Source organism: Gymnogyps californianus, chromosome 1 (assembly GCF_018139145.2).
Source record: "Gymnogyps californianus isolate 813 chromosome 1, ASM1813914v2, whole genome shotgun sequence".
Classification (NCBI taxonomy): domain Eukaryota; kingdom Metazoa; phylum Chordata; class Aves; order Accipitriformes; family Cathartidae; genus Gymnogyps; species Gymnogyps californianus.
The window spans coordinates 30,271,766-30,284,130 of NC_059471.1; the positions used below are offsets into that span (position 1 = coordinate 30,271,766).

Consider the following 12,365-nt stretch of genomic DNA (forward strand, 5'->3'; position numbering starts at 1 on the left):
AGCCCCTACCCCATGCCCACCTTGCTGTCACCCTCAACCCCAGCTCACCTTCTTGTGTGGAGCTGCCTGACAGTGGGAAACAGCAGACGATGAGGAATCAGTGTGTACTTACTCTGGGGTTTCTTGTGAGAACAGCAGAGGAGGAAAGTGATGCTCTGTCCCAGGAGGAGCTTCCCCTAATTCTCCTCCTCGTCAAAGTGTGGACAAAGATGCTGAGACAGAAACTTGACTCAGACTGAACACAGAGGGCCTATGAATAACCCGAGGTTTTACGGTTCCTCCTTCACCAACAACATCCCCCAGATTCTGGAAACACTAGCAGACCAGCCAGCTGCTCCCTCAATGCTTATGTTCCTGGTCTGCAGATAATGAGGCATTTATAAATCCCGACCCTGGGCTGTTCACTGGTTCTTCCAAAGCCAGCCTCACGCCAGCTACTTCACCAGCTCTTTGTGTTGCCCCCAGAAGCAACTTCTCCCAGGAGCAAGGGCAGCTCTCTGGGACTGGTCCTGGCACAGATGTACAGAGGAGGGTCCTCATTTCCCTGAGCCCTGTACCAGTCCACACGCCTTCTGACAGCCCAGTGGAGCTGCCTGTTTTTGCAAAGTGCCATTGACTGTGCTGCCTATGGATAGCGGGATATGGTGCACTGCTGCAGAGAGGTATTTAAGACTGCCAGGTCCATTGAGACACTGTTGAAGGACTGGGAAAGGACATTGGAGAGCCAAATTTGATGAGGTACATATCCCCGCTGTAGCCAGGGCAGGGTTTCCTTGTGTGCACCACCCTAGCCTGTGGCTGGAATTTTCTGCCAAAAGAGCGGCTGTTCTCATCCCAGCCTGGAGTCTGGCACAAGGTAAGCTCCCTCCAGGGTGTGTGACTGGAGAACCCAGACCCTGGCGTGAAAGGGGCAAAGCACCAACAGGACAGCCTGGTGACACCCATAACCTACTGCTTTGAAACTGGAGGACCACACTGTACCCTGAGAGTATTCGGGTGCCAAATCTGTAGTGATGTGGTTCACTGAGCACTAACTTCCTGCTGTAAATATAAGGACTATTGTGGGTCAGACCAAAAGCCTGTTTTATTCAGTATTGCACCTCCAACAGTCACCAGTAAACAGATGTCTTAAGAAAAGCATAAGAACAGGAAAAAAAGTGATGCTTCCCCCAGCACTTTCCCAGCTTCCAACCATTTTCAGATTAGGGGTTTCCTGACCTGAGGGTGTGGATCTTTGTACACAGCAACTTTCCACAGGCTTCTCTTCGGTGGACCTATCTCATCTCTCCCTGAGTGCATGTTACCTCTTAGCATCCACGGTATTTAACGGCAGACTTTGACAAAGCTGGAGTCTTTACCAGGATTTACCTCACATTCATTACTAAGCCTTAGTTACCATGAGGTAAGAATGTAACTCTTTTCCTATGAAGACAAATTTTTACTTCAGTGATGGAGAGAACTGCAAACATGCATTAATAGTCTCACCGAAATTAAACATGTATCTTAAGGGAAAATGAGTGTCAAAGGCATTGTTTGTAGACGACTTTGCCTTAGTTTACTTTATGTGTTACTCATCCCTTTTTCTCAGAGAGCAACACCTGATGAGATGCTGCTCAGCCGGTTGCTGGAGAGCTATACGTACAGTGGGGACAGCTGCAGATGATCCGAGCAGGGACCCCGGCTGCACACGTGTCTGAGCCTACACCAGTCACGCTGGCCTCTAACAGACATGAGAAAGCAAGGCACGAAAGTTAACATCTGCTGAGACTTAGAAAGCACACGAACGGCGGCAAATTTTGTAGGAAAAAGCTTTCTCTTGCTCTGCCATGCCAATGGTAATACACGGTTACGGCTGTTGTGCAACCCAAGTCAGGGATGTTTTGGCATCCCATTTTGAGATGGGCAAGCAAGACATGAGAGCCATGAGTGGTTTAGGTTAACTTAACGGCTTAAGTAACAATCCTTGTACCTTTCTGTGTTACAAGTTGCATGATTTTACAGACTGTTCTTGACAGGTGGTTTGTAGCCAAGTCAGTAGCAGTGGTGTATGATGATAGCCCCTTGCCAACTGCCCCACTCCTCTGCTGGGGAGGCATCCACACCTCCTCCACCCTACAGGTCTTGGCCTCAGCTGCTCGTGGCTGTGAACAGAGACGCTGAAGAGCTGACACATGTTTTATTTGCCTCTCCTGCCTCACCTTCTAACATCCACTAGCAGGGTGGGACTGACAACAGGTAGCATCTTAAAGCACGGCACTGAAATCTCCCCAATCCTTCTTGGAGGGACTGCCAGCAAGAGCATGACTCAGGTTCGTTACATTTCTTTTACATGCTGGTTTTCTTGCAGCTGTATTGACTGGTGGATACAGACAAAATCACTGACTGCAAAAGAACAAGTGACCGGCTACCACAGGGTGAGTGGCCTTTGACTCCGGAGCTGCAGGTGGGTTCCTGAGCTGATCATGTGCACATTCCAAAATATGGCAGTATCACCTGCGGGGTTCATTTTGTTTTGCTAAAGCTAACAGGTCGTCCCAGAAACAAGCACAGCTCAACTCTGTTCAGTAATGGGACACCTGAAGAGTTGTTATTGTCCCACATCTTTGAATTATGAAAGATCTTTCCTCCCCATAGCTCTTTAAGCTATGAAGTTTATGTTGTCGGGGCACTGAAGGCACCCACGGACCTCGCTGGCCCTAACCAGCCTCTTTTCCTCCCCTTCACCCCTTCCCATCACCCAGGAGCCCCATTTCAGCCCAGCCACGACATCAGCCTGCGCATTCAGGCTAGGGCTGTGGTGGAGCTGGAGATGGGCACCGCTGCAGTGTCGCTGGGGCAGGGGGCTGAAATGGAGTGCAGGGAGGCTGCTCAGGGCCAGTAAATCTTATTAGTGTGCTCATGGCCCTGACATATATCTTGCAGGTCTTGGCGACAAGAACACGTTGATATGAAGCTCATATGGTGAGGAAGAATGGCCACCCTGAACCACGTGGTTCATTCAGTTTTCAAAGTAGCAAAGTACTCGTTCCTTATATTTTAGTAGTGTCTGTTAACTACAGTGCCAAAAAGTAGTATTTGCTTAACTACATCAAAATGTTTTCTCTCTGAGTACATGCAAGTTTAATTATCTAGTCAAGAGCTCCACCAAGAAGCTTTATTCAGGCAGTAAAACTAATCAAACTTCCATGTAGCTCTGTCTAAGAGGCGTTCAATTCCTGAGTGTCTACTAAGACTAATGAAATGCACTATAGAAACTCTAAAAGGCTTATATCATGGATAGGGAGAAATGGGAAAGAACAGACATCGCCACCACTGTATCTATAAATCCTATCTGGTGGAATGGGTATAGATTTATGGATTGGTAAATTGAGTTGTCCCAGTCTGGAGACACTCCATTTTTTATTTGCAAGTTCTCCTTTTACCTCACAGATTACGCTGGATGGAGCTGAACAAAGCTCTTTTGTTCGTGGTAATGGTGAGCAACTCCTCCAGAGGATAACTGCAACACCCCTGCCTGGCAGGGATCGGATCAGCATTGCTCTGATGTCCTACCAGGCCTGAGTAAGCCACAGCTGGCAGCTACGGCCACCTTCCCTGGTGGGTAAAACAAAGATCTCAGCTACTCAATCTGCTTTAGCAGCTCGCTTGAAGACAGCTGGACAGCTGGATCCAATTCTTCAAAAGAGCAAGTGCCAGAGCATAGAAGCTATCTCTGACATTAGCGATTTTGACAAACACCGGTCACATCAGTCGTGCCATTTGGGCTTTGCCTGCTCCTGGCCCCTTCTTCTCTTTCATTGCTAGCGATAATGGTGCAGCACATCCAGACAAAGCCGTTGGGAAAAGGCACGGAGGAATGTGCACTGGGAGCTGAAATGACTTGGATACGAGAGGGATGGAAATGCTACATTGATCCCTCAGATAAGAACATTTGGCACGCAGCTGAACGACAGCGAAGAAGAGCATTAGTCTTCCAGATTTTTATTCATCTCCATCAGGCTGCAAGCCTTGTTTTGCCAGAACTGTGAGTTACAAGTTACAGTCATTTGAATGATATAAAGAGGGGCTGGGGGAAGGCAATTAAAAAGCCGAGCTGTCAATTAGAAGGAGAGACTGTGAAAGAGAGGTCTGTGAAAAACTTATATATAGCTATGAGGGTCTGTTGCAGAACCTGATGTGGTATAAGATGAGCTAGATATGAACGTTACATGTTTTCGTTATTTTGGGGTTTTGGTTTTCTTGGATACTTTTCTTCCAAAGAAATACTAGTCTGCTTTATGGAAGGTGTTAGATCACTGTTTACCACTGTCTACAATTACATCATCCCCACACATCCTCTTTTCTAGCCTAGAAATACTAGGTGCAACCTTGAGGTGCTGTATTTGACCCAACCTGCTGTGCTCAGGGTACTATCGATCTGGAGGCCCTAGGTCTGTTTGCGGTGTGTATACAACTACCATCACAGCTGCACTAACAACTTGGGGGGGGGGGGGGGCGTCCAGTAATTTTGACAGTTTGGGGACAATTTGTTGGACTGGCAGAGACCATTTGTGCTCTGCATTATGGTAGGTACAACACCCCGGGGACACACACAGCGGCCATGTGCACATGCGGTATGAAGGGCATGTTCGCAAAGCGCTGGGTTTGCTTTCCAGGTAGGGCTCGCTTGCATGGCAGGCGAGCTGAAGGAGGCTCAGGGCTTCCCACAACATCTAGATTTGCTAGACAGTTGCTGTGCAGCATTTCCCAGGCGACATACGGCCATGTTTAGTGCAGTCATCAGGAGCAGCGGGAGGTGCGGAGCAGACCCCCGACGCACCCTTGGCTGGCGGAGCCGCCCGAGGCCGGCTTTGCGGGCGAGCCACGCCAGCGAGGTCACCGCACAGTGCATTTGGGGGGACAAAACCACAGCTAACAAGGGCGCGGGGGCTCAGGGAGCTTCCCGGAGGCCGGGGTGGCCCTGAGCCCACCACAGCCCCCTGTCAGCGTTGATCTGGATGGGGCAGGCAGGGCCCCGGGCCTCCTCAGAAGCACGAGGCCACGGAGGAGCGTATGCGCACCACTGCCAAGCCCTCCCCACCACCCTCGGCGTTTCCCGGAGCCCCACGACGTTCAGCATTGAGCTAGATCCGCCCCCCCCCCCCCCCCCCCCAACCGGACCCACGCAGGCCGGGGCCGAGGCGTGAGGCTCGGCGGCGTCCCCGCCCGCCCTGCAGGGCGCGCTCCCGCCGGCTCCACGTGCGAGGCCGCCGCCCGCTGGGACTACACCCCCCAGAATGCAGCGCGGGGGCCGCCGCGGTGCAAGGCGGGTAGCGCAGTCCCCAGCCACCGGCCCCACAAGCCCTGCCCTCCGGTCATTACGTAGAGCGGGCGGGGCGAGGCGAGGCGAGGCGGGGGGGGCCGCGCCGCGCCGCGCCGCGATTGGTGGAGCCCGCCCGCCGCGTCACCTGCGCTCGCGGCCGCTCTCCCAGTCACTCAGCAACGGCGCGCGCGCTCGTCCCCCTCCCCCCCCCCCCCCCCTTTCCCTCCCTCCCCCCCTCGCGCTCGTCACGGAGCGTCCCGCTTCCCCCCGCCCCCCTCTCCTCCCCCCCCGCCCTCCCCTCGCGCGAGCCGCCGGGAGCCGCCGCCGGAGCCGCCTCGCAGGAGCTGGGAGCCGCCGCCGCCGGGAGCCGCCGCCGCCGCCGCCATGGCCGAGAACGCCGCCGCCGCCGCCGCCGGCCTGGAGAACCACCGCATCAAGAGCTTCAAGAACAAGGGCCGCGACGTGGAGGTAGGTGCGGGGCCGACGGGGCCCTGGCCGGGCCCGGCCTCCGCCTCCGGCGGGCGCGAGAGGAGGGGCCGGGGCCGGGGCCTGGCCGCGCTCGCGGCGCCGCCGGCGGGCGGCGGGAAGGAGGCGGGGAGCGGCCGCCCGGGGCGGGAGGGCGGCGGCGGAGAAAACGCCCGTGGGGTTTTTTTTTTTCTCCTCCGTCATGCGGGCGCGGCCGGCGGGGGGCGGAGGAGGCGGCGGCGGCGGCGGGGGGAAGGGTTGGCGCGGCCGGGCCGAGCGCGGCCCCGGCGGGCGGTGTGTGCGGGCCCCGCCGCGCCCCCTCCGCCGCCTCCCCGGCTTGCCGGGGTGCGGGAGGGCCCGGTGGGCCCCGCGCCGGCGGCTGTGCCCGGGCAGGGCCGGCAGGCGGCGGGATGTCCGTCGTCCCCGTCCCCCCCCCCCGCGCCCGCCCCGCGTCCCCTCCTCCCGCAGCGCTCCTTTCTCCCACCCCAGCTGCCTCCCCGTCCTGCCTCCCCCGCTGCCCCCTCCCCCGTGCTCGGCGGGATCGGGGCTCGGATGGGGTGGACAATGGTGCCGGCTGCCTTTTGTGCCAGCCCCTCTGGGCGGTAGTAGCCCTTCCGCCGGGGCGAGGGGCTGCCCTGCCCGTCCTCCCGTGCCCCGCCGTGCCGCTGCCGCACACGGAGGCCAGTGCGGCTGGTAGGGGGGGCCGCTCCCACGCTCGGATGAGCCTTTTTACAGTGTACTGTGCTGGCCGATTTTGCTCCCTGTACTGCCTTAAATCAACCCCCCCCCCCCTTTTTTTTTTTAAATGCTGGTAGGCACATAAGTAATCGTCTGCTGGGCGTCTCCATCTAAATCGGGAAGGAGTGTGGTGCTTACTAAGGCTAATGGGGTAGTAGTTTACTCCCCCGAATTTCAGAGACGCTGAGTGATTAGAAGCTTATTCCCTGGAGGTATTGCAAAGGTCTTCTGAATCTGTGTGTCATTACCGGGGACATCTTCAATTCTAGTCACAATTGAAAAGGGAGGAAATCCCAAATCTTGTGTTCAGGTTTCTGTAATAGGAAAGGAAGGGGCGGGGGGGGAGTTGTTCTGAAATCAGACCAGGATTGAAATCTGATTAGGATTCGCTAGAGTGAAAACCTAAATATGTGTCAGATTACTTTGACTTCACCTGAGGGTGTTTTCCATGTTTCTGTTGATTTTATGACTTAAATTCACTTCTGTAATCAGTAGGGCTGGAATTTTAGTCCTTTCAAAGCATGTTTTGTATTTTAGCAGAATTCACACCTCTGCTGCTATTGTTTGGGTGGAGACAATTTTATGCAGGTCAGGCTTAGCAGCAGCAGTGTCTTTAAGATGACATTCATGGTGTAAACTAATCTTTATCTTAATTTTTTGTTTAACTTGGTGACAGTGAATCTTCCTCACAGAAAATATTGTCTGTAAAGAGTATGGTAACTTCAACACTTCTGGCTAACATTAGTAAATGTTAGAAAGTAACTAAAAATTGCACATCCTTCTGTTTAGCAGTTGCTTTTCAGGGCAAGGAGGAGGCGTGGTGGGTTTCTTTTTCCCCTTCTCATCCAGTGAGACTCTTCCTGCTGCTCCTCATTCATTTTGTCCTTGTCTCATCTCCCCGTATTGGTTACTGGCTTTGTTGCTGCTTTCTCAGTCACTGGCCTGAATCCATCAGAGCTCTAAACAGGGAAAGGTTAGGTATGTTCATGCCTAGTGTGAACTGATCTGTCATCCATACTTGCTTATATTATAGCATGCCAGAGACTAGGGGAATTAAATATCTCTCTCTATGGGGGGGGAGAAGGGAATTGACTGCCTAAGCTTTACTGAAATCAGTTATACCAGACCAGCTAAGGTAGCTTAGCTCTCATTTCCTCCTGAAGGGGAGTAATTATTTTGGAATAGGGTATTTGCTGTTACGGAGAAGTATATCCTCTAGGGTTATCTTCCAGTGTGCTGACTGACTTCCTTTTGTGGCTGAGCCTAAGACTGGTAGATAGCTCCAACAATGTTAATGTGGTTAAAGCTTTCATCCATGCTTTTGAAAAGGGTTAAAATCTAAGAAGCATCTTTCTTTTGGGGGCAACAAACAGATGAAACACAGAAGTATGTAAAGGTTATATACCCATGGAGATATGCTAAAATGAAATTTAGATTCATTTAAAGAACTGTAAAAGATTAGAAATGTGTCAGCGTCTTTCAAAACAACTTAATTTGTATTAAATGTCTGAAATTTTCTACTACACCTCCTTTTTGACTCTTTTCTGATCATGAAGCTTACTTAAACATTCGTGTTAGAAGTACCCTTTTAAGTAAACTTTATCTAACTTAAGTCTCTAGAAGTAAAACAATGTAAGTTAAGTTTATAGTGGGAAATGAAGGAGCACAGCAGTGGTATGCAATTGCCATTACTTACTGTGCTTCTATTGAGATACTGGTACCCAGACTGACCTGCTGATTGGACAGTTTGTGTGTATTTAGTGAAAGTTATCAGTTCTCCACAAAATGTTTCTTGTCTAAATCAAATGTTATATGTAATTCCCAACTGTTTTGGTCTCTGTGCTGCAATAAGGAGTTTTATGTAGAGATCCTGCCTCCAATTTTCCATACGTAACTTTGGAAACCAGGAGGCATCAGTGCTGTCGTTGGCATTGATCTGCATGTACACGTTTTGTCAAATTCCACCAAAGAGAAAATAAGTGGTTATGATGATGGAGTAATAAATCATGGTCTGATATCTAGATTATATCCTTTGGAAAATCTAAAATATTCAAAGCTGTGTGCTCTCAAGTTCAGTTTGAAAACAGTGGCATTTGAGTCACCTGCCTGGAGACAGTCACTGCCTTTGAACTCATCAGGCTTGAATACGTTCTTTAGTAATCTTCCTTTGGCTTCTAATAAATACTGATGAGTTATTATTGATCCCCTCTGGGTACAGACTCTTCTGGCAGACCAAAATATTTACTCCTTTAATTTGTAGTTAACTCATATTTTATTACTGGGTTTGCTAGGCCATATAATTGTCTTTGCTTTTTGTTAATGCAACTTTAAGGGAAACAAAAGATGAGTAAGTACTTTTGTTATATGTTAAGACAGACCTCAGTACCCCATGCAACTTCTCACTATGCTCCTTTTCTAAGAGTAAAGTAACAGATCTGTTGAGCAGAAGTCAGAGCTTCTGAATCCTTGACCTGCACAGGTTCACTCTACTTTTCCTAGTTTCAGGTTTGGGTGGAAGTTTCTTACCTTTTTGTTAGGTTCTTCTGTTAGGAAGGTAGAGTTGTATATATAGAATTAGAATTCTAATTTTGAGGTATTAATACTTCCAAAAAATATTGAGCCCCCGAAAGGGATAATAGCAAAATCAAATGCCAGAAACGAAGTGTTGCTTGCTTAACATGAGTTTGTGTTTTGCTTTTATTAGTGAGACTCTTCTATTTTTATAGGTACTGACACGTGATTAGCAGCAGACAGAGCTAACCTGAATCTGCAGAGCTGAGCGATAAGGAGCCAAGACACTAGTGGCTTCATCTGGACAAACAACTGCTAGAACAGTTTCTCCTCACAACCTTCTCAATTTTATATTCTCCAGAGATGTGAAAGGGCTTTTTAAATTGTCCCATATATGAAGAGAAAGCTTTCCTGTGTTGATCATTGGCATGTAGTCTTAAGTCTCAGTGGGTTTCTTCTAAATGTATGGCACTGATTATTCCAATACAATTGAGGCTTTATAGGACAAGATTAAACGGTTGCAATCACTTAATTTGTAATACCTCTTGTAACTGCTGCATTTATTTGTTTATATTGACATCTAAGCTAGCCTAGCTTTTAGAAAACCTAATTCAAACCTTCTGATTTTTCTGTTTGCAGTTCTTCAGCTTCATTCTTTGCCTAGTAACATCCTCCTTAGAGTTTTTTTACTCCTCCAACTTCTTGGACTAGAAGTGTTACTTATTCTTTATTACTATAGCAGGCACCCGTATGTTGGCTCACTGTTCTGATGTTTAAGGTAACAGATCAAACAATTCAGCCCATTTCTTTTTGTCAGGATTAGTCAGCATCCCTGACTAAAACTGAGGAAAAACTCTTGATGAACGGAGACGTTATAATTTGTAGGGCTGTCTGCATGACTTACTGTTATTTTTGTGTGTGATGCAATGAGACTATGTGGTCATGTAATTAGCAAAATGCAGACTGGATCAAAAGTAAAGCTCCATGTGCACTCACTTAAAAAAAAAAAAAAACACCAGCAAACCAGCTAATGAGGAGTTAGTGCGCTATAACCTAAATAATTTTCTCTAAAAACACTTTAATGACTGAGATTAAAATTTCCTTTTTATATACTTGTTATACCCCTAATCATAAGTCAAAAGAACACAAGTTCTTGAACTTCTGTTGCTTAGGCCGTAGGATTAACCTGAAATTTCTTGAAGGCTGTTTACCAAAGGGAGACATGGCCACTCTGTCATCTTTTACCTACTCCTGCTCTATTTGGTTTTAAGCTTCAGAGGTCCTGGCCACTGATATCTTTTCCCCAGTTACAGTTTTTTTGGGGCAATTGTATCACCTTTTGGTCTGTATCACCTTTTGGTCCAGGGACTTTGAAGGATCCATTTTTATTCTGTACCTTCAGCATCCTGACCCCAGATGAGGCAGAGGAAGAAACTGGGCTTAGCCCAAATCTCCATCATCACCTGTGGCAGCTTCAGTGTATTTACTGTTGCTGCTTTGCTAACAGTGTGGATCTAGTTCTTAAGGATGCTTGAATTTATTCATATTTTTCTGTCATGCTGCCATGAATTTTTTTGCAAGCAGAGGAATATCATTCTGGGGAGGCCAAATCTGTACAGTCTGTGGGCATCTGAGAAAGGTATAGGTGGACTTAAAGCCGTGTTCCCATCAAGTGTCAAAGGCTTATTGCAGTGGAGGTACCATAGCTGTGCAGTGTTAACGAATGAGCAGACATGCTGCTACCAGCTCATTTCTTGATGCTGTTCTCTGCATTGACTAGCGTTTTTGCTGTCTCCCTGTACTCCCCTCAAACACTACATGAAACAAATAAGGCTTGTAGCAATCCCAGAAGGCCCGTTACTCCCATTTGCTTTGCAACAATCCAGTTTCTTTCAGAAGCTCACTCTTACAGATTGATCAGCTTTCTGCCTTTCACTTTGCTGGCACAGGAATGGATACTGGCAAAAGAAGGGCTGGGAGGGAGTAGGGCTGTAACAGCTGATTTAGGTTGATTTAAGGTACTGTGGACCTGCTGTCCTAATAGCCTCACTGGCTTGGTGAATTTCAGTAGTTTAAGTGAAAACACAGGTGTCAGGTAGCTTCCTGTTGGGAACTGGATTTAATATAAGACCCAACACTTTCATGTAGAGTTTCTAAGCTCTGACTCCTGCAACTTCTTTATTACCCTTTCAGGCCAGTATATATACTCTTGGGAGAATATAGGTGTATGTGTTTGTACCTTGGAAAGAATTACATGGGTAGGAAGAGGTAGAGGTGGGAAGCCTCCTTGGTTGCTATTGCTACAGAATTCTCCAAACTTTAGTTAGTCTGCAAGTAAATAGTACAATGCTGTGAAATGTTTGTGACTCTTGGCAGAAAACAAACACCTAATAAGTCCACTTAGATATACTGTCTTATGTTTTCCTTGTGAGGTTCAAAATGAAATGAATGCATTGCATTTTAAAGAGTTTAAAGACACAGATACCTTAGGAAGTCATTGTTTATTTCAGAAATACCTGTGGAGAACACAATTTGGAGATGGCATCCCATGATGAACATAATCTTCAAAAGCTGACTGGGATCTGTGCTTGCTGTATTGAGGCCCAGTTATTGCTGTTTGTTGTTGTGATATACCAAGCCTTTGCTAATCTTCCTGTAATTATAGAATTTGTTTTTCTTCATTCTTCTGTATTTCTAACACTACAGCAGTTGCACTGGTATCTGTAAAGGTTCTTCTATTAAAGGACTGATTTTTAACTTGTAAATTGTCAAAGTCTCGTCAAAGTTGGTAGCAGTGTAACTGTCATACTAGGTTTAAGAGCTCTTTAACTATTTTTACATAAGTTCTTTGAGGCTTTCATATTATTTGTGCAGTTCCAGCACAAATCCAAGCAGGACGTTTGGTCCTCTAAAACTATGTTATCTGAAAAGACAGTGATTAGGAGGATGTACCAGCTATAAGGGAGTGATCAGATTTGTATTTATTGTGGGACTGGAAGTGGAATGAGGCATCTAATTTATAAGATTAGGCTAGAAGAGGCAATGAACTGGTTGAAGCTGATGGGGCGTGTCATCAAGTAATAAAGACAAACTGCCAAGTGAACTGACTTGAAATGAAAAAGAAGTATAAAACCTATATATTTTCCAAGAATAGAGTCTATCAGTTGTTTCCAGAATACCCAGCACTGTGAAACTCTGATACTGAATTGGTATTCCTGATTACTTCTGTAGTAGCAGAAGCTGTGGGCTTTGCATTCCGTTTCACAAAATTTGACATGGGTAGTCAAAAGAGCTAGTTTCTTCCAAAAAGTTAGTCCTGCATCAGAACTGTCTGTGCCTTGGAGTGAAC

General features: G+C 47.9%; 1 protein-coding gene across 1 annotated transcript in view; it reads left to right on the forward strand.

Annotated features, from left to right (window-relative positions):
- Positions 1-5,658: 5,658 nt before the first annotated feature.
- The window catches only part of KPNA3 (karyopherin subunit alpha 3), a 54,113-nt gene continuing 47,406 nt past the window's right edge, over positions 5,659-12,365 (forward strand). The window contains exon 1 of the mRNA XM_050915119.1: positions 5,659-5,770. Coding sequence (XP_050771076.1) covers positions 5,687-5,770 — 84 coding nt within the window. The 5' untranslated portion in view covers positions 5,659-5,686. The remainder of the gene's footprint in view (positions 5,771-12,365) is intronic.